This window comes from Festucalex cinctus, chromosome 8 (assembly GCF_051991245.1).
Source record: "Festucalex cinctus isolate MCC-2025b chromosome 8, RoL_Fcin_1.0, whole genome shotgun sequence".
Taxonomy (NCBI): Eukaryota; Metazoa; Chordata; class Actinopteri; order Syngnathiformes; family Syngnathidae; genus Festucalex; species Festucalex cinctus.
The window spans coordinates 24678566-24704354 of record NC_135418.1 but is presented as its reverse complement, the minus strand read 5'-3'; the positions used below and the strand labels follow the sequence as shown (position 1 = coordinate 24704354).

General features: G+C 41.8%; 2 protein-coding genes and 1 long non-coding RNA gene across 4 annotated transcripts; 2 read left to right on the top strand and 1 right to left on the bottom strand.

The window, feature by feature from the left end:
• epha2a (eph receptor A2 a) lies at positions 1–21347 on the top strand. The gene is made up of 17 exons (XM_077528570.1): positions 1–212; positions 2163–2230; positions 4262–4898; positions 13076–13231; positions 13313–13645; positions 14691–14818; positions 14919–15096; positions 15409–15511; positions 16251–16303; positions 16379–16504; positions 16592–16777; positions 16865–16926; positions 17532–17741; positions 17959–18108; positions 19193–19386; positions 19468–19623; positions 20619–21347. Exons 1-17 carry the CDS (start codon positions 137–139, stop codon positions 20725–20727), a joined length of 2925 nt encoding a protein of 974 aa, XP_077384696.1. The 5' UTR covers positions 1–136; the 3' UTR covers positions 20728–21347.
• Positions 4241–24487, bottom strand: LOC144023299 (uncharacterized). Of its 2 annotated transcripts, XR_013284524.1 has the most exons (4): positions 24190–24487; positions 20609–20884; positions 16527–16789; positions 4241–7550 (listed from the first exon to the last, which is right to left on the bottom strand). It is a non-coding gene; the product is annotated as an uncharacterized LOC144023299 (long non-coding RNA). The 2 variants fall into 2 exon arrangements; XR_013284523.1 differs by lacking the exon at positions 4241–7550 and having other exon boundaries at positions 15677–16789; positions 24190–24483.
• Positions 23669–25781, top strand: cplane2 (ciliogenesis and planar polarity effector 2). Its single transcript, XM_077528573.1, has 5 exons — positions 23669–24122; positions 24205–24357; positions 24537–24661; positions 24728–24867; positions 25022–25781. The coding sequence occupies exons 1-5, from the start codon at positions 24011–24013 to the stop codon at positions 25233–25235; spliced, it is 744 nt and encodes a 247-aa protein (XP_077384699.1). The 5' UTR covers positions 23669–24010; the 3' UTR covers positions 25236–25781.
• The last annotated feature ends 8 nt before the right edge of the window (positions 25782–25789 follow it).

The following is a 25789-nucleotide window of genomic DNA, read 5'->3' as shown; positions in this document are numbered from 1 at the left end:
TGAATGACGCCACCTGTTTCTCAATGGGCTGTCTTGGCTTGGTGGCTTGTGCTGCAGTCAGTCATTTAGTCCGGAGGCTCGTCGGAGGAGGAGTGGGAGCGACGAAAGGGATACGCTTGACTTTTTACACGAAAGCATGGAGCACCGGCGTCTTCACTTGTTTGTCTTTTTATTCGTCAACGCCGTGTTTGTCAGCCTCCAGTCGAAAGAACGTGAGTGGCTTCATTTAAAAAAAATGAAAACTAAAGTTTGGTTTTAACTTGCATAACTCGTGAGTCAGGAGGTCGGAATTTTAGCGTCCGCTGTGACGTTTTCTCGTTTTAATCAACCGGTCACTTATACATGGTCTTTGTCACTAATTTTCTTTGAAAAAAGTAACTCTGTCCCAGCCATTTTAAACATTATGTAGAATGAAACAAATCAGAATGAAGAAAAATTTGGACTAAAAATCCAGATGTTTTACATGGGAATTGTTAATGAATGGCGTCAACGGGCCTCGGGGCGTGGGAGCACCTGCGCGTATAGATGCCCCGACATGTTTCACTCCTACTGTAGTTTCACTTCAAACCGCACACCGACTGTGTTGAATTAACTCTGCGTATAGACACGCCTTTCTCAGACACGATTAGAGATGTTTCTTCACGCTTAATGATGTGTTGAATCACACCGACATGCTTGATTAGACTGCCAATGGAGCTGGCATGTGGCCCCTGAACTCGCCATAAAAGCTGATAGCACGCATGCATGCTGGACTTTCTTGTGCTTCTACAAGTCTACACACACAAAATCCACAAGCATTAACAGCCTATATATTATTACGCTTCCTGTGTAATTACAATGTGGTGGGACTGTCACGAACAAAGGACCTGTGTAGAAGACTGTGTTTATATTCTAGATAGATGTGTAACCAACATGAAAGCCAGAGAGCTGTCTTGAGTGGAAAAACGATTGCATCAATTGCATCGCAAATGTGGCCTCAGTTTGCTTATGGTGCTCCCTCCTTAAAAGCGCCAACAGTTGAGATTAATAAAGTGGCATATTTTAAGGTGTCAAATAGTCTTGAGCTTTTTGAAAAGCAACAAATAATTTCTAGATTTAAGTCGTATCACGAGAATAAAGTTTTGTTTATATATTCATAAAAAAATCCTATACTTTCAATAAAAAAGTCATTTAGTGTTTAGAATACAATTTTTAATATTACCAGCATGAAGTTTGAAAAATGGCTTTTAAATTTTTTTTTAATCCATTTAATCTGTTCATTATTTTGTCGATGAATCGGACATAGATGACATTATTTCAATTTGGCAGTGCAGAAAATGCACAAACAAAAATAAATTATGATTGACTTACTGGTTTGGCCGCAACACATCAGAAAATAGGGAAAAATGCTGATCAATGTTTTCTAAATGTTTTATTTTGATTCAACACAAAGATAACCAGTCTGCTTTCATGGATGACAAGAAAAACTGGATATTTATTGGTGAGAAGCTGACATTATGAGCATTTGGACACTTTTGAATTAAAAAAAAAAAGAGGTTTGTACACGATTCATCGATTATCAAAAATAATTGGCAATTAACTTGATAATCAATTAGTGCACCACTAATATATTTGATGTGTAACCGACGTAAAAACCGGAGTGCGAGTGGAAAAACAAGAAATTGTGAAGATGGAAAATAAGAGCAATTTCACTAACATTGGCCCTAGCCAGTACAAGGGTTAACAATAGCTAACTAACCTTTGCTTGCACTATAGTAAAGTCATAAATAGAGTAATATGAAGAACAATTTGAGACTGTACTTCTAAAGCTAGCAATGAGAAGTCGTCCAGTGGTTATTGAATGTGCCTTCTTTTGCTGCGTGTCCGCAACCTCAAATGTTCGGACTGCCGTAAACAGATGACCCCCAGCAATAAGCACATTTCCTGTTTTTGAGCTCATCTTTAATACCTATTTTTCGTTCCTCATAAAGTGATGAAGCGCATGCTGGAAAAGGACTCTTAATCCCACGGCTCGTCACGGCTTCCCCCCGTCTCTTAAAAGTCTTTAATTTCAATGCCACAAATGCTAGTTGGTACTCCACAGTAGTATTTTTAATGTCGTAACTGTGTGTCCCGAATGGATTAATAACTGTTTATAATTCATTTTCTGCGTGTGTCTACAGAAGTATTGCTGGACATGAGGTCTTCAGGAGGCGAGCTGGGCTGGCTGACGCTGCCAAATGAGAACGGGGTGAGTATTTATACACCGACCAGCATTTCTTTAGGACCTCGGGGTCAAAGACTTTCTCTTCTGTGGTGTTTTTACAGTTTAATGATGTTTAAAAGGGCCTCTCGGCTAGTTCAATACGCGTAATTCATCATTTTTGGCATTCGGAAGGTTTTCGGAGTATTCTGTTGCCAGTATGTCCTGAATTTACAAAGTAAATAATTCCACAAGTGCCAATACGGAAGTAAGCAATAGAAAATAAATGGATTATACAAACATTAATTGTTACATAGGGTTTATTTGGCCTGGACTGATATGTCACCTGTTGATTTAAATGAGTGAACCCCCCCCACACTGTCCATTTAACTCAATTTGTTTAAATTGCTTACTTAAATATGTTTATACGTGTTTGCGAAGACGTGGATGTGTATGCACGACGTCAATGATCGATGTATTTTGCCAAACTGGCATTGACATGGCACATCCAATCTGGGCGTTTACTCTGCACTCGCACTGGCAGCTATCTAATAAATATTGGATTTGGATTCTCATTTGGAAGAGGCCCGATTCCGGTCTGAAGATATCCGATTCCACATCCCAATTGTGCCACATGAGAGCAAAACACCGGAATTGGGACACTTGAACCATGCAGTGTAAATCCAGCTAAAGTGTCCCACCGAGACTTGGCAGATAACAGCGGCCTTGCGTCATTGTAGGTATAGCCGGCCCGGAAAAAACATCCCTCTATCTATAGTGGAGTGGTTTTCAGTCTAAAAAAAGACCCAAGACATGGCTGGAGATTTATATGCTGAAGTCCTAACACGTGTTTTATGGTCCTGGGATTCCCTTTCCTGTCGGAAGGTTGCTTTTATCGCTGTACTTTGTACATAATCACGTTGTGATTATGTTGTGAAGGCTTTAGTCATCAGGGTCGATGCTTTCATGAAGGGTCTTCAGTGGTTATAAAAAATCTACACACCTGATTAAGTGCCATATTTTTTATTTTATTTTTTTTAAAATCTGAGACCAAGACAAATTACCGTATTTCAAAAGTTTTCCACTATTGTTGTAGCATATAACAAGACAAACAGCCCCAAAGCATGATGCTGCTACCACTACGTTTACTTTCATCCGACTGTTATCAAAATGTCCTAAAATACGCGCGGATACAATGCTGTGTGTCTGGGCCATCATAAACTGAGGACCCCATGTAATAATAATAACCTCCCCACTTGATCTAATCTTTAATTTCCCCTTATTTAACGCCCCATAAAAGATAAAGTGACACCCCATGAAGTGCAGTAGTGCTCCCAGGATGCGAGTGCCGAAAACGGACTTTAATCTCACGACTCCTCACCGCTTCCCCCGTCTCTTAAAACATTTTAATTGCAATGTGGCAGTGACTATAAAGCGCAATTAACTGCCACAAATGTTAGTTGGTATTCCACAGTACTATTTGTTGGATTTGTGTGTGCGTCACGGTCTCACACACAAACGCACTCACGAGGCCCCTTGTGTGTTACTGGAAAACCACACACGTCGACACATGCCCAGGCCAATATTCGGAACGTGTGGAAAAGAAGCTCTAGATCACAACTGTACTTGGCTACACAAAAGAAGATTTGTGTTCTATTGCTATAAAACATGTAACCTACTAAAAGAAAGATTCTTCTTTCATCAGGAAATAAAAGTATATTTCTATCTGTTTCTGTTTTGCAGCAATTCGCATTAGAATATAGCTTGTGGAGTAATTACCATTTCAACCGTTCTTTGCAGTTGAGAGGCGACTTCTGTATGTTCTAGCATTAAAAAAAACAAAACAAAAAAAACATATAAATACGTCTTTGGGACACTTAAAACATTTAAAATAGAACGTATTTATAAGTTTTTGGGCGCAAATGAGTCAAGCTTACTCTTTTACTTTTACTTCAATAAAGGAGCTGAATCAGTAGTTTTACTTCTACTTGTCTTGTTTCACAAGTGTCTGTACTTCAGTTGAGCACAAATCAAGCCTCAAAGTTGATGTTTTTATTTTTTTATTTTTTGGTCTTCCAGTGGGAGATAGTCCAGACGGTGGTGAACGGCTCGCTCTTCTACACCTACAGCGTATGCAACATCGAGGAGGCCGACCAGGATAACTGGTTGCGCACCACCTTCATCCAACGGCGTCCCGGCGCCGGGCGCGTTTCCGTGGAGCTGCGTTTCACCGTGCGCGACTGCAACAGCTTCGGCGGCGCCTCCGTGTCCTGCAAGGAGACCTTCAACCTCTTCATCTACGAGACGGACGCCGACGTGGGCACCAACTTCCGCAAGGGCCAGTTCCGCAAGGTGGCCACCATCGCTCCGGACGAGGTGACGCGGGACCACGTGCTCCTGATCAACACCGAGACCAGGACGGTGGGCCCGCTGTCCCGCAAGGGCTTCTACCTGGCCTTCCAGGACATGGGCGCCTGCGTGGGCATCCTGTCGGCGCGCGTGTACTACAAGACGTGCCCGGCCACCGTGCAGAGCCTGGCGGCCTTCCCGGAGACGGTGGCCGACGCTCTGCGGGAGGTGGAGGGCGCCTGCGTGGAGAACGCCGTGAGTCAGTCCACCCCACGCATCTACTGCACCGCAGAGGGCGAGTGGGTGGTTCCCGTGGGCCAGTGCCAGTGTCTCGCCGGCTATGAAACCACCGGTGACTCGTGCCAAGGTAAGGAGCCTGATGGCGTGCCACACGTTCACTGTTAACCCGAATAAGTTTGCAGAACTCAAAAAAAGTGAGGTCATCGGTTGCCTCACTTTTTTTGAGTTGTCTGCTCAAAAATTAAACTTTTCCACAACTTGAATGGTTCGATGACACCCAACTTATTATTTTTGTTATTTTATACATACTTACAGCAACTCAGTTATTCTCAGTTACTAAATGTTGGTTTTAAAACTACTGGATTAAGTTAACATAAAGTCCAAACAATAAGTACACGATGGCCTCACAAGGGTCACAGGCATGCTGGAGCCTATCCCAGCTGTCCTTGGGACGTAGGCAGGGGACACCCTGAACTGGTTGCCAGCCAATCGCAGGGTACACACAGACAAATTACCATTGCTTTAAGCCACCTCTTCATGTCAGAAGCTGCATCAAAGCCTTCTGTATGTTCTTGCATTAAAAAAAAAAAAAAAAAACATTAAAAAAAAAGGGTAAATATGTTTTTGGGAGTGAAGGATTAAAAACATGTTTACACGTTTTTGTGTTTGAATGAGTTAATGTTTTTAAGTTATCCGTACACAAAAATTAGTATAGTTCAATTTAATCAAAAATTATTAGTACAAATCACTCATAAAATCATACAAAGTTATACCAACTTCAAAAAGTTAAGTTAGTAGTAGTTTTTTGGAAAATTTTGAGTATTATACACTTAATGTATTTGATTATTTTGAATGATCGGGTTTTACGGTGTTGGCGGCGCAAAGCCTCATCGTAGCATCAAAAGGCATCACAGGACGCCGCCACGTTGGCAAGGTGTGAAGGAATGTTCATTAACTCGTCCGGTTTGTTTAGGGAAGTCTCGTGCTCAAAGCCTCCAAATGCCTTCAAGGAAGTCATGCTTAGGCATGGAAAAGGGAGGATGCCTAAACCCGTTTGTTCTTAAATTAGATGGGAGGCAGTTATGGATTACAATATTTTCTCATATCCGGATCGTCACATTCCTTCGGCCATTTTGCCGTCAGATCTCGGAAAAAAGTTGAGCCTTGGCGCAGGCTTGATGTGGTGGAGGCAGACGTATGCTGCGTCACGCCACAAAAGAGCTCTACTTTTAGCACGTTGTACTTATACGGGAAAAGAACAACAATGCTCCGAGTTCTCTGTAGGGATGAAAGAGCTTCTTGAAGCTGGGAAAAGAAGCTTCTCAAAAAGACGTTTTTTATTTGAACCTGCGTTATGTGGATAAAAGTAGTGAGTCACCATCTTAACACATTTGTAATTGTTAGAAAATATGCCTCTGCACTTGTAAAATGCATTCCATGTTAATTATAATAACTTCATGTATTCTTTTGTTTTAGTGCAAGGATAAGAATGTAGACCTTGTTCCTCTTTCTTTTTTGGATGATCACTTTGCCGTGAGAAAAAGCAAGATGTCTGTGGTTCAGGGCACCAGTTGTATGTAGCAAATGATAACTGCCTGTTAGTGTGTAATAACATCGCTAAAGAAGAAACTTGCGCACTTATTAGAATCAGCCATCGGTTATATTTAGATCAGTTTTTCCCTTGACATGACAGTATTGATAAGATTGTTTTTCATTTTTGTGGCAATGTTTTTTTCCCGACTTCTGTTTGGACGAGTTTGGTGCGGAAAAATGCAGTTTGTGAGCCAGGGGCGTTCCAATACTTTTGCCCTTGTATTTTAAAAGTTTAAATTTATCACTTTTTTTTGCTCTTTGCAACAGTTCCCAGATTTTCATTTCCTCAACATACCCTAAGGATTTCTTGTTTTGTTGAAATTAGCAAATGGACAACGAATACCCCAACCCTCAACAGACCCAAACATTTGTATACAAAAGCATTTTAAAAGGATATTTTCCAAATTATGACCCATCTACAGAGAGAGTAAAATATTTACATTTGGGATATCAAAGGCGATCTTAAGAGTCTATTTTTAAACTTAAAAGCTTGGAAGTTTACGTGAACCAGACATAAAAAGTATGCAGAAACGTTGGGCAATATCGTCCCCTGAGGTAAGAGCCAAAAAAGAAAAAAGAAAAAAGAGGTGTGAGAGTAAAAAAGACATAGCTGTGGTGTGCCTACTGTATGTGCTGTGGAAAATGGTCTTCCTTTGGCATGCTGGGGTGTGGCATGTCTGTGTGGAGGAAGTGTGGGAGGACAGTGGCGAGCACAGGAAGGAGGGAGGAAGGGCACGGGGAGGTGCGGGGGATTTCTGAAAGGAATTCTTTCACCCTGGCGTCACCTGCTGCACTGATTGACTAAAGGAAGGGCCGTGTGAATTTGTCTTGGGCGCCTACCTGAGCCGGCCTCTCTCTCCCCCTGCGCCAGTATTTTTGTTTGTGTCCGTCGCCCGGGCAACCGTAACCGCAGATTACAGGGACGGGGCCCCGGCACGCCTCTCTTAGTCAGGGTTGCGGTTTATGACTCCTGCTGCTTTCCAGTCACCTTGACTGGCACCGTCCGTCTCCATTCCTTCCATGAGAACAGATCATTCATAGCGGTGACGGGTAGGCGCTTCAAAGAAAGGGACGCTTCCACTCCCGGGGCAGGATGAGGGTGGAGGAAGTCCAAGGCAGAGGAATGTTTCTCGCCCCGACCGCTGACAGACTCTGAGCTCCGGAAACAGACGTTGTGCATGAATAGCTAGAGCGGAAGACAGGAAATATTTATGAGGGATCAGGATGATTTCATAGACGGGAGTTGGACCTGATATTGGATATTAGGAGCAGGGTTGTTTGATTTAAATCAACTCTGGCTTCCTCCCACATTCCAAAAACATCCACGTTAGATTCACGCAAGACTCTAAATCAGGGGTCAGCAGCCTTTACCAGCAAAAGAGTCATTTTAGGCAAAATAACAAAAAAAATGTGTCTGGAGCCGCAAAACATTTGAACGTTGTGATGAACAAAACAGTGTGTTGTTATTATTAGTCAAATGTACTAAGGGTCCTAAAGAGCTAATTATAGCTGCACATTAACACAGAAATATGCAAGATCCAATACTTTTAGATTCATTTTCTTCTACAATTTGTCTTCTTCCATCCATCCATTTTCTTGACCGCTTATTCCTCACAAGGGTCGCGGGGGGAATTTGTCTTCTGTTTTTGTATTTTTATTTTGGTAACTTTTTCATACATGTTTAGGCTTTTTGACCTTTCTGTCAAATTCCAGATATTTGGGGCATTTTTATGGACATATTATGGTCATTTTCTGCCTCTCTTCTTCCTTTTTTGTACATTTTATTTCTGCCTTTTTTTTTTTTGCTAGCAATTTTCGAACACTCTTGTGGACATTTTATGGTAACTTTCGGGATCTTTTGGTTTTTGGACATTATATGGTTACTTTTTGACCATTCTATTTCCTGCCTTTTCTTAAACAAATTTTCTGACATTTTATTTATTTTTTTGGCAATTCCAAAGACATTTTGTGGTAATTTTCTGCCTTTCTTCTTTTGTTTTTTGGACATTTTATGGTTAGGCCTAGTTTTTGAACTTTTTCTTTTATGCCTTTTTTAATTCAATTCTCTGACATTTTTGGCAATTTAGTGAACATTTTATGGTAAATTTCTGCTTTTCTCTTAATTTTTTGACATTTTATGGTAACTTTGTGGACATTTTTAGGTATTTTTTTTTTAAAAACCTTTTTCTTTATTTTTCTGACATTCACTTAAAAAAAAAAATCTAAATCAGTGATTCATTTGAATATTTTTATCTAAAAAAATAAAAATAAATATGTAAAAACATTTTTTTTTTTTACTTATCTATTTATTTTGCACAGGGAGCCACAGGAGAGGGACTAAAGAGCCACAGGTTGCAGGCCCCTGCTCTAAATTGTCAATTGGTATGAATTTGAGTGTGAATAGTTGGTTGTCAATGTGCCCTGCAACTGACAGACGACTAGTCCGTGGGTGTACCACGCTTGTCTTATCCAAACATCAGTTTGGATCAGGGCTGGACTGGCCATCTGGCATACAGGGCAGATGCCTGGTGGGCCGGCCTATTTTGGGGCAGATGCAGTCCTTTTAATTATTAATTTCCTCTATTTTACCCCAAGAGACTGGCCCGTAATTTAGAGAGACCAGTCTGTCAATTTGAAATATAGACAGCAAAGCGAATCATCATCAGTCAACATCAGTGGCAGAACTACATGTTAGGAAAAAGATGAATCATTTTTAAAATCTGATGTGTTTTTTTGTGTGTTTTTTTTACATCTACTCTGAGGGTGACAGAAGCAACACTGCAGGCGTTTGTTCCACGCTAATGCGACGACTTCATTCCGGGCTTTAGGTGTCAGAGAAAGTGATATTCTGGAAGACTTACGGTGCCGCATGTGTCTCGCAATGAAGAGCGCAACTGTTGTGGGAAAAGGAAGCAGGCTGCGGAGGAATGCCGACTGACACAAATAAGCAGGTTGTCTCGCGGCGGGCCGACAGTTGGCGCATGAGGGGCGGTTGGTTTCCGTGGCTGCTTAGTTAGGTGCGGAGTGTAATTTAGTCAAGAGGATTAGTGGAGCAACAGGACAGCTGTTACGTGGCCCTGCATTACCTCCCCTCAGGGTCCTTTCATCCGGCGGTTAACACACGCAACGAGCCGACTAATCCGTGTTCCCGCTCATTAGAACAATGGCGGTCCGAAGCCCGCATTCAATTAACAGATGCACCGGTGCGGAAGGCGAGTCCTTTTCACGTGTGCGCTGTCGTTCAAAAGGGAGTGCGGGGCAATTAGATGCGAAAGTTGCATCAACAAGTGACAATCCGATTGAATTCAATGAATCGGCGTGAGCAGATTGGCAAAACTCAAGTCAGTGTGCTTGTGCATCCGCAGCGTTGCACACATGGCGCCGTTTTACGAGCTGCAATGACTAATGCAACATATTTATGGCACCACTCCGGCCAGTCCTGCCAGACAATAGATGAATAGAGCCGAGAGTTTCTTTGCTCCGTGACAGAGGTCCTCGCACTCGGGCTCAAGATTAAAATGGGCTGGCCTCCTTTTCTCATGCGAAGAGACCCCCACTCCCGCTGAGTGACTCCCCAGAGAGAACTTCTGTTTGGTGCGCCGGTCCAGACCCCCTTCCTCCCTCCCCCCCTTTTAAGGCCTTCTATTCATCTTCCTGCTCAACTCAACCTGCTCCTTATCCTTCACCATGGTGATACTTGAGCCGCATTTCTGCAAAGTGGAACAATCCAGTGCTGATTGGCGTGGTATGCTTTGGAATGGTGGGAGAAGCGGCATTCAGCCCAAAATCCATATCTACTATACAGTAGTTGCTCAAGGTGCTGGTTAACCAAATGTGACAGTGTAGAAATAATTATAAAATTGAGCTCTTAATTTCTGTGAGTAGGGCATTAAAAAAAAAAAAAGTAAATAAAGCCTTCTACAAAATTTTTTATTGCTAAATAGATTTGTTTAATATATATATATTTTTTTTTACATGTCAATCTGTACAAAATTTGCAATTTATATTCACTTTTAACAGTTATTATTGGTAAAAAGATTATTTTTTTTCAACCAAATTGATTGAACAGTATATTTAGTTGTGACGCCATTCCTTCTAATTTCACAATAAGGGCATTAAAAAAAAAAGTAAATAATGTGCATCTACAAAATGTTTATTTTTTAAATAGATTTGTTCAATTTATATATTTTTTTTACATGTCAATCTGTCCAAAAATTGCAATTTTTAGTCACTTTTCGCAGATATTACTGGTAAAAGGATTTTTTTTTTCTCCACCAAATTGATTGAACAGTATATTTAGTCGTCACTCCATCCTTTCTGATTTCACACTAATTTTGTTGTTAAAAATTTATATATCAACAAGGAACGGCAGAGTCAGCTGTGTATACATAATTTAATGAGGTGATTCAACATTTACAGTATATGATTTTAACACTTGTAATGACCCCCTGGAGGAAACTATACTACGGGGTCGACACTTTATGATGGACTCCTGTTGGTATATATGGCGGTAATGTAACCCCAATTTGTAGTGTGCAGTATACCAGGCCCGGAAACCTCCCCTCTATCTATAGTCGAGTGGTTTTAAGTCTTAAAAAAAACAAAAAAAACGGACATGGCTCAGGATATAGTGCAAGTCCAAAAAGATCGAAACACGTGGAGAGATTCATTTGCCTGTCGACATGTTGCTTCAAGTTTCATCTGAATGTACTTTGTACATATAATATACATAACAGTAATTATGTTGTGTAGTCAATCAGTCAAGTTGGTGATAAAAAAACAAAACAAAAAACAACAAAAAAACTCATCATAAATCCCCTCATGAAAGATGACTTGGTGCCAGCAGTAGCAAGCAGAGAGACAGCCTGTGATCAAAAAGTATGCAGATGCTGTTGTGTTCCAATGAACACTGGAAAGCGGCTCCAAGTGCGTTTCCTCTCTCCTTTTTATCCCCCCCAATCAACTCTTCACCCTCGCCTGTCATAATTTGCGGTGAGTGGAAGGAAATAGGAAAGAGAGGAAACATCAGTCCCGGACCGTCCCCGTCATCCTCATGACTCCCACGTTTCGTCCAGTCCGCACTTTCATTAACCTCCCGTGGCCCGGAAAAGCCGCTCGCTTATCGCTTCGGCGAAGATGTTCATCACGGCATGCCGCCGGTGTCCGATTTCCTTTGGCAAAAACAGTCCGAACAGTTCCGTTTGTAGACATGGAGACATAACCTGAATTTGTACATACTGTTAAGTTGGAAGGCACTGTAATCTATCACTTACGCGGCAGTAAAATCAGAATTACAGTAATGATGGTACCAAAAATCTTATCTTGTTACCAAGAAATTACGTTGAAGTGACACATCCGGACTGAGAGGTTTTTCCGTGATTCGCTTTTCTGAGCATGACAACAATCTAATGAAAAACCAGTTAATTATGACGGCTTCTTGAGCCTCTGATATATTGTCGGACTGGGCACAAACGAGTTCATTGCGCATAACCTCGAAAGTCGTACGTCGTAAACGGAGTATCTGCGAGAGGGCCCCGAGTGGAGAGTTCACGGTCGGGAAGGCAGATCGCATAACTTGATGGATTTAATGTTGTGGTGTCATCCGGGCCAAGTCGTCAGCGCGCGACCCGAGACGAGGCCTTCAGGTGGAAAAGGCAAGTGGGGGCACATCGCGGAGGGAAATCCCTATTCATTCCTCAGCGTACAAAAGCTCAGTGATTATAGGTTACTCGCAACAAAAGCTTCCTGTTGGGCGGAAAGGCCGAACATTACACACACGGTCTCATTGTTTTCCTTTTGTTCCGTCATTCCTTCCTGTTTTTGCCCCGAACTTATTCCTAACAGTTCACGTCATCGTCGGCTCAAGTGAGAAGACAGATTTTTAACACCTTAACTGATTTTTAAAATGTGCGTGCATGGCAAGGTGAAAATTGCTGTGCCCCCTTACTATTCTTTTAGTCAGCCTCTTTTCACAACAGCACTTGGAAACAGTAATCTATGCCTTTGTTACATCTCGGCTGGATTACTGTAATGTATTTTATTGTCTTTTGGCGTCAGCCAGTCCTCCCTCAAGCGTCTTCACTTGGTCCAAAATGCTGCTGCATGCATCCTAACTGGAGCTCGTAGGAGGGAGCACACACTGTAACCTGTTTAATGTCTGATTTACTTCATACACAGCACTTTGGATGCAAGTATGGTTGTTTATAAAGTGCTCTATAAATAACGTCGAGTTGAATGAATGGACTTAAATACTAAACAGGATTATATGATTTCCTTTCCACTTATCGGCTCCAACCACGGCCGATTTGAAAGTGGAACGATTCGATTCTGTTTGACTCGGTGGGATTACGATTCGATTCCCTAAGATATGGCTCAGTTCGAGAGGGTATGATGCAATAATTAAAAAAAATATATATACTTTTTTTTTTTCACTCTAAATAAATTAGAATTAACTTGCCAGGAATGTAAATGTTTAATTTCCTTCAAAGACAAATCTCTCCTGTAAAAGAATTCGAGACGCATCTCGTTATATTTGGGTTCAATTCGATGCACTCGCATCTTTTCAATCAAAAAAAGATTTTCCGCTTCAAACCGGTTTTTATTTCACCGCTTGTAAAGGGTAGCACATAATGTGCCGTCTCAAAATGAAAGCCACAGTTGTGACCTTTTTGTGTGCGCCGCACCTAAGATCCTTTTTGTGTTTTGACACAGAATGCAAGCCGGGTTACTTCAAGCCGACCGTGAGCACCGAGCTCTGCCGGGTGTGTCCCGACAACACCAAACCCTCCGCCGCCGGCGCCACCCGCTGCGAGTGCGAGGACGGTTTCTTCCGCTCGCCGTCAGACCCGCCCACGTCGCCGTGTTCCGGTAAGACTCCCGCGCACTGAGAACACGGTCGAACGTACTATTCGATGTTTGGGTTTAAATCTTCGGATTTCCCACCGATAGCTCCACCCAGCGCTCCCCGCGACCTGACCGCCACCACCCTGTCTGCCGACGGCCGGCTGCATCTGTCCTGGAGTTCGCCGCTAGTGACGGGGGGCCGAGCCGACCTCACCTACAGCGTGATGTGCGAGCAGTGCGACAGGGCCTCGTGCTCCCCGTGCGGCGAGAAGGTCCGCTTCGAGCCCGGCCCCGTCGACCTGCCGGACACAGAGGTCGTCGTCGCCGACCTGGACTCGCATCTCAACTACACGTTCACGGTGGAGGCGCACAGCGGCGTGTCCCAGTATGGCGCGGCGAGGCCCGTCGCCAGCATCACCACCGCTCTGGACTACACCGGTGAGCTCAGGTTTATTTTCAGCTTGATTCCATCCTGTTCCCTGTTAGCTTGATCTCATCATTGTTTAGGTTGAACAATAGCAACAGCTGATGTTTGGACATTTTCACCGAGGTTGCCATAATATACTGAAGTCGGGTTGGGCGATATGGTCAAAAAATAAAATATTTTTTTTTTTTCTCTCTCTCCAGTCATTCAGGACAATTATGATTTTCATCTATTGTATTCTAATAAACCCAACAGAAAATTATTATTGTGAGGACATTGGAGATACAAAAAAGGTCACAATATTGTAAAAAAAATGAGCTCATACTAAAAAATAAACAATATTGTGCTTTTGTAAATTACTGCAATGCATATAAATCACCTACAACCTGTAACATTTAATATTGAGGCACTACATCTGACCATTAGCGTGGATTTTAAACATATAAGGGCCAAAACATGCCTTGTGAAAATTAAACTACACTAAAAAACTAGCCACCAGAGGGTGCTAGAACTGCACGAATGGAAATCAACTTGATGTTTTTTTTAACAGATGTGCTACTTTTAATATTGTGACATGATTTTCAAGGATTGGATTGTTTTCAAAGACGCCCAGCCCTACACTGAAGTAGATTTTAATTTTAGCTGTGAAATTAATATGACACATTGCACTCCAGAGAGTCCTCAATTTACAATGGAGGTCGTTTCATGCAACAAAAATGTAATCCTAAAGTCAGAGCGCTCCGCTAACCACTGCTAATGTTATTTTAAGTCTATCCCTTACGATTTTTGCCCCATTCTCAAGCATCCTGGTAACTTGTAGAGGTTTCTAATCAACTATACATTTCAAATGTTGGATATTCATGTTTCACTAAGAATTCCAATGTCATTCACCCTCAGGCCTTAAGACAATGTTTCTAACAGATTTGCCAAATACTTCACTTTCCCCACAAAGGGGAATTCAGGCCACCCACTGAATCCCCAAAAGTCTCATTCCAAGAAGGCCCACGACTGCGATGAGTCACTAACTGTTGTTTTTCTTCGCCGATTCCATGGGGCCAGGTCCCCCAAAGGTGACGTTGATCCATCTGGACGATCGCAGCCCCACCAGCCTGTCTCTGTCGTGGGCTCTGTCTCGCCGACCTCCAGCGCACATCAGTCATCGCTATGAGCTCATGTACCGCAGAAAAGTAAGACGGAGCGCTTTCTGCGAAATTCCTCGGCGGGGGCCCCTCCGTGTTTTCCCGGGAAGACGATCCTAATCCCGATCCGACTTTTCGTCTTTTGAAGGACGGTGACGGGGAGCGTGACGTAACCACCTACACGGTCCTGATCCTGGACAAGAGCTCCGTGCACATTAACGACCTGACGCCAGACACCACGTACATGTTCAGGGTGCAGGCGCTCAGTCCTGAAGGGAACCCCGGCAGCTACAGCAGCGAGTACGAGTTCCACACTTCACCGCTAGGTAACGCTCGCTTTCAAAGCTCTCAACAAGTCTCTTTCATTTCAAATTGCTCTGGTTTATGCTTTGTTGGTCCCTCTGGTACTCTGGTTTCCTCACTCATTCCAAAAACATACGTTAGGTTCATTGAAGACTCTAAATTGCCCATAGCTGTGAATGCTTGCTTGTCTATTTGAAGCCCGTGATTGGCTGGAAACCGGTCCGGGGTTTAGCCCATTTCTCTTGCCCAAATCAGATGGGATCGTCTCCAACTCACTCATGAAAACAAGGCGGTATAGAAATAGATGATTTCATGGTTCTTTTTTTTTTTAACAGCTGAATCTCAGATCCAAAGTCCTTCTACCATGGTGATGGGTGCGGTCGCCGGAGTCGCAGTTGTTCTGCTCGTGGTTGTGGCCGTCCTGCTGCTACGTAAAAGGTCGGTCTCCAATGCATTTCAAGGGTATGGGAGTCTTAATTTCAGCTGTTAAGTTATAAAGGAAATCGTTTTTGATGGGTTGGGGGTGTTTCTATTTTGGAACGTAACCCCTGTGAAAACTGGCAGATTTGGCAGATGACTGATTTCTGTAGTCCTTTATGAAAATGTGTTTATCTTCTGTGTTTATTCAAATAAGACATTTGCAAACATCTGGTTTTACTTTGAAAAACAATGACCAAACCGGTACCAAAGTACATCAATCCCCCCCCTTTTTTTTTTAAATCACTATACTAATACAAAGTGTGGAATAAACACCAATCACTGGTTCATAAACAGTGATCAAGGAAAATAATGCTTTTGTAATACACTTTAAAGCAATATTAAAATGAATCTGGTAAGTCGATTCATCTATAGATTAATCGATTCTAAAAATATTCAACAGTGACAGCACTAATAAAAACCTGTAAAATAAAACAGTTGATGGTAGAGGTGTGAAAGTTGAACCGTGATAAAGTAGGTGGTTCAATTTGTCGTGCAAAATTAAAATGAATCTGATTAGTCCATTGATCGATTGTAAAAATATTCGAAAGTGATGGCACTAGATTATTGTATTCTGCCATGAAGGCTTAGTCACTAAGCCTTAGTGAGAGCTCCTCCAACTAAGCTGCCGTTATTAACATTCTTGTCTGTCTTGTATGCGGTCCTCTCTGTAATTATTCGTTTTTTTCCTCCCACTCAGGCGACTGAGGTCTCATCGTCGGGGCGGACCTGAGGATCCTTACTTTTCATCAGGTAGAAAAATCAACAATTCTAAACAGCATCTTGTCATTTCAAACATGCGGTTACATATTATTTTCCCTCCCTTAGATCAGCTAAAGCCTCTTAAGACTTACGTGGACCCACACACGTACGAGGACCCCAACATCGCCATCCAGAAGTTTGTCACGGAAATCGACCCGAACGCCATCAGCAAGCAAAAAGTCATCGGCGTGGGTGAGCGTCTGCACCGGCCTACCTCGCATCCTGCGCCGGCTCGGGGTTTCAGACCGTGACCTTGTATTCTTCTGCCCGTCTCCCCAGGAGAGTTTGGCGAAGTGTTCCGGGGTGTGATGAAGTCCCCCGCCCGGGGGGAGGTGGCCGTGGCCATCAAGACCCTCAAGCCGGGCTACTCGGAGAAACAGAGGCAAGACTTCCTGAGCGAGGCCAGCATCATGGGCCAGTTCTCGCACCCCAACATCATCCGCTTGGAGGGAGTCGTCACTAAATGTGAGGCGAAAACTGCAAATTAAAAATATAGAGGTTGTTAATAAAATAAAGTCCTAAATCACTTTTGTTTGTTTTTTTGTTTTACAGTCAAGCACGCCATGATCGTGACGGAGTACATGGAGAACGGAGCTCTTGATATCTATCTCAAGGTGCGAACGAGATGTAAAGATTTGAAAAAAAAAAGTGGTCATCAGTTCATGACAGTTCAAACCCCAAAACGTATAAATACGTATAAATACATTTTTGGGAGTGAAGGACAAAGTATTAAAAAAACGTATTTATACGTTTTTTAATACTTACAGAAGTCTTTGATACAGCTTCTGACATCAATAGGTCACTTAAAGCAAGCGTAGTTATTACAAAAAAAAGTCCAGCAGGTGGCAACAGAGTATAAGAGATCAGCCAGGGCCATGTTGCAACAAGCTCTTTTTGCCAGTGTTTTCAACAGGTTTGTAAATAATGATGAAATTGACTATATTATCATGCAAATTGCTGCAAAATGGAAACAGATGCAAATATTCTTTTTTTTTTTCCTGATGAAAGAATCTTTCTTTTGGTAGGTTCCATGTTTTGATAGCTAAGAACAGAATATTATGTGGGCCTAGCAAAATCAGTCAAAATCCATTAAAACAGGGAGTGAAGGGAGTTGCTTCAGTGAAAATGGCTGCGAGTGAATGAGTTAAAGGCGTTAGAATACGTCATCGTTCAGTTACCGCCATATTTAGTGTACTCAAGTCGTTATTCATTCCCACAGGACCGCGACGGTGAGATTCCCACCTACCAGCTGGCGGGAATGTTGCGCGGGATCGCATCCGGCATGAAGTACCTCTCCGACATGAACTACGTGCATCGGGACCTGGCGGCGAGGAACGTCCTTGTCAACAGCGACCTGGAGTGCAAAGTGTCCGACTTTGGCCTATCGCGCGTCCTGGAGGACGACGCCGAGGGGACGTACACAACCAGAGTACGTTGAGTAACCGCTTGATGTATTTTTATTTGACGGGTCCCCGACACGACAAACCTGAAGCTCACTCGCTAGCTCGATAATAATCGATTAGTCGATTAACTTTGACAGCTCTTGTCTAAATATCATGGACAAAATTCAGTGTCAACCAAGACTTCTTTTAGCATCTGTATTGTCGTCACCACGTGACTCACTGTCGCTTCATTCCTTTTGCCAGGGAGGCAAAATCCCCATCCGCTGGACAGCCCCCGAAGCCATCGCCTACAGGAAGTTCACTTCGGCCAGCGACGTGTGGAGCTTCGGCATCGTCATGTGGGAAGTGATGGCGTTTGGCGAGCGGCCCTACTGGGACATGAGCAACCATGAGGTGACGCTCGCTCTGTCACGGCCCCCCCACGCTGGGGTGACTGATTGTTTGATTTGGTCAAGGGAGAGACGCCACCGCTAATGTCAAACACAGCACGCCAGCTGCCAGCTTGGAGCAGGGTTATTATTTGTAGTTTTGGATTTTTTTTTATTTTAGTTAGTTTTGATTTCGTTTTGAGTATTGTTTTTTTAAAGTTAGTTTTAATTAGGGGCGGCACAGTGGTTGTGTGGTTAGCATGTCCAACTCCCAGTACAGAGGACACAAGATCGAGTCCAGGCTTCGGCCTTCCTGGGTGGAGTTTGCATGTTCTCCCCGTGCCTGCGTGGGTCTTCTCCGGGTACTCCGGTCTCCTCCCACATTCCGAACACATGCACGGCAGGTTAATTGGGTGCTCTGAATTGTCCTTCGGTGTGCTTGTGAGTGTGAGTTGTTTGTTCGTCTCAGTGTTCCCTGCGATCGTCTGGCAACCAGTTCAGGGGTGTACCCCACCTACTGCCCAAAGCCAGCTGGGATAGGCTCCAGCACCCCCGCGACCCTTGTGAGGACTAGCGGTTAAGAAAATGGATGATGGTTGTAATTAGTTTTCGGGGTCGTTCTGTTTGTTTGTATTAGTTTTAGTTCTTTAATAAATGCTTCGTTTTAGTTTAGTTTTAGTTTTTTTTTAAATGTATATTACTTGTGCGCAATATTTAAAAAAAAAAAAAAAAAAAAACACCATGGGAGCGACGTCATCTGAAGGTGCTTTTCTACTGGCTGCTGCTAGTGTGACACACTTTCAAACGTCCTTATAATATCAAAATAAATCTACTTAAAATCACATTTAAAATCATCCCCAAAGACTCATGCATTAAATTACCAAAGATGAAAATGAAGGACATTTTTTGCTATAATTCTAGCATATATTTTGTAAACATAAAATGTAGTTTCAGTTCGTTTTCGTTTTTTAAAAAGCATTTTCGTAATTTTATTTTGTTAACAAAATTGTTTTTTGAATTTCAATTTTAGTAAACTAAAATAATCTTGGCTTGGAGATGCTCAACTGCGTTTTTTTTTGTTTTTTTTTTTTTGTTTTTTTGGGGTGCAGGTCATGAAAGCTATCAACGAGGCCTTCAGGCTGCCCGCTCCCATGGACTGCCCGTCGGCCATCTACCAGCTCATGCTGCAGTGTTGGTTGCACGAGCGCTCCAAGAGACCCCGCTTCACCGACATTGTCAACATCCTGGACAAGCTGCTGCAGAATCCCGAATCTTTGAGCACCATCGCAGACTTCGATCCACGGTATGAAACAAAAAAGTGAATCAAAAATATGTCCAAGCGTACAGCGAGTGACCCAAGTCCATTTTGACTGTCCCCGTCCAGAGTGTCCATCCGCTTGCCCAGCACCAGCGGCTGCGACGGCACCATGTTCCGCTCGGTACCCGAGTGGCTCGAGTCCATCAAAATGAGTCAGTACAACGAGAGCTTCGCCCGGGCGGGGGTCACCACCATGGAGCAGGTGCTCACCCTCAGGCACGAGTAAGTACAAATGGGACACAGGTGCAACCGCAAAGAGAATTCACCGAGTTTGCAACATTTGCTAGGACCACCCCTCGTGGTAGAAGGGCTGAAACAGATGTAATAAATAATTTATTTATTTATTTATTTATTTTTTCATAAATGGTTTTATTACAGGGGAAAACAAAAAGTCCTATTTTCACCCCAGCCATATATATTGCTTTAGTTTGATTTTTTTTTTTTCGGTATAAAAGACTTTTTTTTTTTTTTTTTTTTTCTTCAGAATAACGTTGAACTTATAAAATATGATTTTCTTCTCTTGTTAACCTTTCACAAATATATTCTGACTTTTCCAGAATGAAATGCATAATCAGAGTAAAGTTGTTTTTTGAAATTCACTTGTTAAAAGACAACTTTATTCCCTGCTGTATTATGACTCATAAAATTTCACTTTGTCATCGGTTTGACTTTTTATTCCAACAAAATACATCAATACTATACATTTTTTACTTATATACTTTTTCTTGAAATCAAAAAAACAAAAAAAAAAACCTTTATTCTTATAACATTTTTTCTTTTCTTTAAAAAATGACTAACATTGCACCTTTTTTTTCCCTAAAAAAAAAAGAGGCAATAATTCAATTCCTATGGTATTTAGGGGTAAACTTGGAGTTATGTTTAACTTATTCAAACCCAAAAAATGTAGAAATACAATTTTTTTTAATACTTTGTCCTTCACTCCCAAAAACATATTTATATGTTGTTTTTTTAATGTTGTATTTTTTATGCAAAAGCACACAGAAGGCTTTGATACAGCTACCGACATGAAGAGGTGGCTTAAAGCAATTGTAGTTATTACATAAACGGCCAACAGGTGGCAGCAGAGTATAAGAGATCAGCCATGTAGCAACAAGCTCTTTTTGCCATTGTTTTCAACAGGTTCGGGAATATCGATGACACACAATATTCTGTGAGCATAATCTCGAGGCTTAAACTGTCTCCTTACCTCCTTCCAGGGACATCAGGAACATTGGGGTTCGCTTGCCGGGCCACATGAAGAGGATAGCTTACAGCATCTTGGGCCTGAAAGACGAATGCAGCTCCCTCAGCGTGTTCGCAGTGTGATCGAAGCGATCCCACACGGCGACGTGCATTCGGAAGCGACTTGTACACCTTGTGGACGACGAGGACTGAAAAGTGCAGGGGTAGACCCCCTCGCTGTAGAAAACGCAGTGTGGCACGACTGAACAGGACTCTGGAGGCCACCCTGATAGGAATAAGACTGAGGAAAACAAAACACTTATTTACTTTATAGCCATGTTGAACATAAGCTTGTTGTGAGCAAACACAAATTGGAGAAGAAGCGAGAGCGCTTTGGGCTTGTGTCGATCTTAATAAGGCTCTTTGTGATTAAGGGCACCTTTTAAAAAAAATAAAATAAATATGTATTCAGGATTGAGACATTTATTTTTGTATGTTCTGTAATCGAACTATTTGCAAAGATTGTTCCGCTCAGGGTAAAAGGATCACACGCTATTGGATTTTTTTGTAGTTTGCGCTCCATCTTACGTCTTACTCAAATCATCTTATTTGTTTACATGTCTTAATACAAGCCGTAAATGTTTATTTAATATTTATTTTTATTTGATATTTATGTCATTTGTTACAGCAGGAAGAGTTGTAATGTTGAGCGTGTTATGTTGGGCAATTGATTTTGGAGTGTAAATAAAATCAAGAGTTGCCTTTATGGTTGTTGTGTTTTCATTACAATTGTAGTGGAAAACGATGCTAAATGTGACCACAATCAAACGATCTCTCATAATTTGTACTTGACTTATGAGAGCAACTTTAACCCAAATCCACACATTCAATACTTAATCCACCTGAGAAATCTCCTAAATTTCCTCATTTTCCCCCAATCGAGTACAAAGGTCAACCGAGGTGAAAGAGAGAAAAGTGTGTGGGCGGCACATTTTTCAGCGAAGAATTACCAACATTTTAGGGGGGATTTCACCTTCTAAAAGCCCCTAATCTTATTAAAGGCTAGAAAACCACACTAAATACGTTTGACCCAGGAGCCCTCAGAGGATCCATCCAACCTAACCAACAATCGATGTGACTTTTTTTTTTTTTTTTTTTTTTTTGGTGGTGTTGGTGGGAGGGACATTTCGCTCTGACTGGAGTTTTTGAACGAAATGATTGACTTTGCCAAAGGGAAGTAGAATGTCACAGCTACATTACAAGAGTGCTCCGTCAACCCGGCTACATTTCTTCTCGTGATTTTTTTATTTTTATTTTTCCGTTTCCAAGAAGCTCCTTTTTTACCCTCACATGCTTTCAAGGAACTGCTCAAGTGGGGTACACACGTGTCAAATTTGTGATCGTAAATATTGAACTTAGTCAGCCTCCATTGCTTTTTGAGCAGATTGGTGAGGAAAAATCACAACACTCCCCACACCACAAGGTAATTTCTTATGATAATCTTTAAGGGACATCTGATAATTTTTTTTATATTTTTTTTTATGTCTTTGATTGGAAGTTGGAGGGAAGGCTCATATTTGTCCAAATTTCTGTTTTGTGTGGAGGATAGCCTACTCCACTTTAGATTTTATTTTATTTTTTATTTTTTACTGTGTTGACAGATGTTGAAATATAACGTTACAGAGCTTGAATTGGGGGTACATATACAAATAATCGGGCCAAATAATTGCATTTTCCCTCACTTTCCATCAACATAGGCAAAGGCCAGATTATCAAATGTCTGTGAAAGATTATCCTTTATTTTAGGGTCCTTCATTTGCTCAGAAAAATCACTAACACACCGCACACCCTTGGATAATCACTCAGAATAAACTTTTAAAAAATCCGATTGTAAGGAATGAGAGGAAAATTGGTCAAATTCAGCCTGATAATTGGTGTGCATATCTCACTATACATTGTTTTACAACCCATAGGCTGACATATTTTTAAAGAATTTTAGGGCTCACAATGCACCAGAAATCCCCTTGCAAGCCTTATGAGTCAAGAGAGACCTGTTCGATCGGAATTCAACACCCCCACATTAAGTACATTCTTGAGGGAATTCAACATGTGAGCATCTCGCGTGGAATTTTCGGTATCACCGCCTCAGGACGACATTAAAGTTCACAAGTTTATAGGTCAGACGTGCAAAGGCTTGCGCAGATACCTTATACCTCGTATAATATTATACCGTGTGATCATGTGCTGGGAACACCTGCTTTCTTTTCTTTTTTTCTTTTGACTCAGCCAAACAATGAGGAAATGCATGTCACGCTCATCACTTTTTATGAGCTGTAAAAGTAGTGCTGCCAATGCACTTTTTTTTGTGTTTTTTTTTTTTAAACTTTGGGAGGGTAGGATATAGGAATATTCCGGTTCAAAATGAATGAATTATCTTTCTAGCAGAAATAATACACATATTGCAGAAAAAAATGGTGAATACAAAATGTTTTAATACTCTAATCTAATTTAATAGTACAAATTTATAATCTTTTGAATTCAACCAGATGTGCTCTCTAGTCTGGAACCAGTAAAAAGGAATTTTAGTGACATCTAGCGGCGTTACAAACACGGGAGTTGAGCAAACGCATTAAGATCAACACAAAACGGAATGGTTAGATTATTAATCTTATTTACTATTTCACTGATGATCATTACCAATTTGACTGTACTAGTTTAATAAGCAACATGTTTTTAGCACATCAGGTAGTAGATAAACTCGCAATAAATTACTTGCGAAGGGCTTCTGTTTGTACCCAAACAGATACCACAGGTACCATTTCTCTCAACGAGCATACAAGGGTTAGTTAGTTAGTTAGTTAGTTAGTTAGTTAGTTAGTTAGCAGAGATGCCAGGTGACAACCCGTAAGTTAATACACGAATTTGAAACAATTGTATACAAAAATGTATCATTTTAAGCATAACGTAAATAATTGATAGTACCGTCATTTTTAGTATTTTTGACGTGACGACATCTGATAATCATTTTGACGAAACTTCAGTCATGTAGTCAAGTCGTCTTCTCGTTCTATTTTTATGAGGTACTGAACGCAACGCTGCCTTTCGCTTAGCGGAAGTGACGTCAGAAAATGGTTTCCAGGCGACATGCCCACACCAAACTCGGCTCAAATCACGTTTAGCAATAGCAACAGGATGTCAGTTATTTTATCGCAATGTCGCGATATACATAGAGTTCAAATTAAAGTTAACTTGGTAGCACGGTCGTTTACTAATAAGTGATAATACGGTATGTTTAGCGCAGTCGTCACTAAAGAGTTATGCTAGGATAGGGAAAGTCGGCTAGGCTAGTCCTGCTTGCTTGGAGAGAGGCGCAAGGATGGCGTAATAAAGCAACGGTAGTGCACACTAGCTAAGAGTTTTGAACAAAATGACTGAAACTCCCAAACGCGGCTCTGTCGTCGTAGCCAACTGGCACCGATGCAAAGACAGCAAAGAATACTTCAGCAAGATACTACACAAGAAGAAACGCAAGCTCTTCGGTATATCTTACAAAAAAAAAAAAAAAAAAAATCATGTTACTTGGTCAGTGAATGAATCCAGATGTACCATTTGTGTCAACAGGTCTGTTGGAGTCTCCGGTGATGCCTCCACATGTCCCCGTGGACACGGTCCACTATAAGGTTTTCCTCTCTGGCAAGAGTGGGGTGGGTAAAAGTGCTCTCGCAGCACGCCTGGCAGCCCAGAAAATACCCAGCATGCACTACGAGACAACAGGTAGGACCCTGCACCCATAAGTGCTGTCTTTTGAGATATTTTTTGTAAAACAGCTAGTGACCACATTCCAAAAGCATGTCTTGTCCACTGAAGACTAAATTTTCACCTAAAGTCAGACGAGATAAGGTCCAGTTTGGAACAACGACTAATACTTTAAAACTATTTGATTTGCATCCAAGGCATTGAGACGACGGTGGTCTACTGGCCAGTCAAGCTGAAAGAAAGCGGCAGGGTGCTCTTCTTTCGTTTCCACCTGTGGGACTGCGGAGAAAATGCCTTGCGACGATTCGACCATCTGCTCCCGGTATGCATGACCCTCTTACACTATTTGTAAAGAAAATTAATACATTGATCATTCTTTTCCTTCCAGTCTTGTAAGGAGAAGGTGGATGCCGTTCTCTTCCTCTTCTCCTTTACTGACAGAACATCTTTTGATGATCTCGCCAATCAAATTACAAAGTGGAAAGAATCATCTGGGGGCCCGGTTGTGACGTTGGTGGTCGGCACAAAGTATCCTTTCATACAAGTCAATCAATTTTCTGGACTTCGACTTCCATTTACCACATATGTTTGAATGTGATCGGTTAATTCCCTCCAGTTAATAGGGTGTGCACACTTGCGCAAGGTCAAAATCCATTTTTTTCCCCCTTGACGTTCTGCTCCGATTTGACCTGTTCATGCACTGCGACGTCTCAGAGAAGGACGTGAGGGGCTTCGAGGAGACGTGGCAGTTGCCGGTGTTGCGCACGGGTGGGGTGGAAGAGGGCGACGGGCTGGATGCCGCCGCGCCGCTTTTCAATAGCCTGGCAGAGAGTCTGTGGCGTCAGGACTGCATCGTGGCTGGACAGACGCAGCTGTGGACGGCGAGTCCGAGTTGAAGCACAGAAAAAGGAATTAGAACGAGTTTGGAACAGTTTACTAATTGGTTTTGAAGAAAATCACCGATGTTGAGGTATTGACAGATCAGAATGCATTGTAGCTCCTCCTTATAGTGGTACCACGAGATACAAGCCATTCGATTTACATCCTGTCTTACACTGCCCCCTGGTGGTCATACGAGAGAGCAGCACAACGGTCTATTCAATTCAATTTTATTTCATTACATTAAAAGCAGAAATGAAAAGGGACAGAAAGAAACAAAAAAAAATATGTATCTGCCCCTGATAAAAAAAAAAATATATACATATATAAACAAATGACAGCGAGCGGTCAAGACGCTTTCAATACAACAATCCCATAAAACAATTCAGCAGCATATCCTTGTGCTATATGTATTTTTCCAGCAATTGAGCTTTTGTCAAGTTTTTAAAAATACAGATGTTATATAATCCAGATTGTTCCATAAAATGACACCGTGTTGAAATATTTATGTTTTATTCTGTTTTGGAGAAAATCTGTTCCTCTTAAATTATACTCCTTTCCTTTTGTTTTT

Bases quoted from the DNA above. Each gene is read 5' to 3' on its own strand.
- epha2a (XM_077528570.1), top strand. From the start codon at position 137: ATGGAGCACCGGCGTCTTCACTTGTTTGTCTTTTTATTCGTCAACGCC. The intron at 4,899-13,075 runs GTAAGGAGCCTG...GTTTTGACACAG, and splicing joins CACCGGTGACTCGTGCCAAG to AATGCAAGCCGGGTTACTTC. The intron at 16,505-16,591 runs GTGAGCGTCTGC...CCGTCTCCCCAG, and splicing joins GCAAAAAGTCATCGGCGTGG to GAGAGTTTGGCGAAGTGTTC.
- cplane2 (XM_077528573.1), top strand. From the start codon at position 24,011: ATGACTGAAACTCCCAAACGCGGCTCTGTCGTCGTAGCCAACTGGCAC. The intron at 24,123-24,204 runs GTATATCTTACA...TTGTGTCAACAG, and splicing joins GAAGAAACGCAAGCTCTTCG to GTCTGTTGGAGTCTCCGGTG. The intron at 24,358-24,536 runs GTAGGACCCTGC...TTTGCATCCAAG, and splicing joins CATGCACTACGAGACAACAG to GCATTGAGACGACGGTGGTC.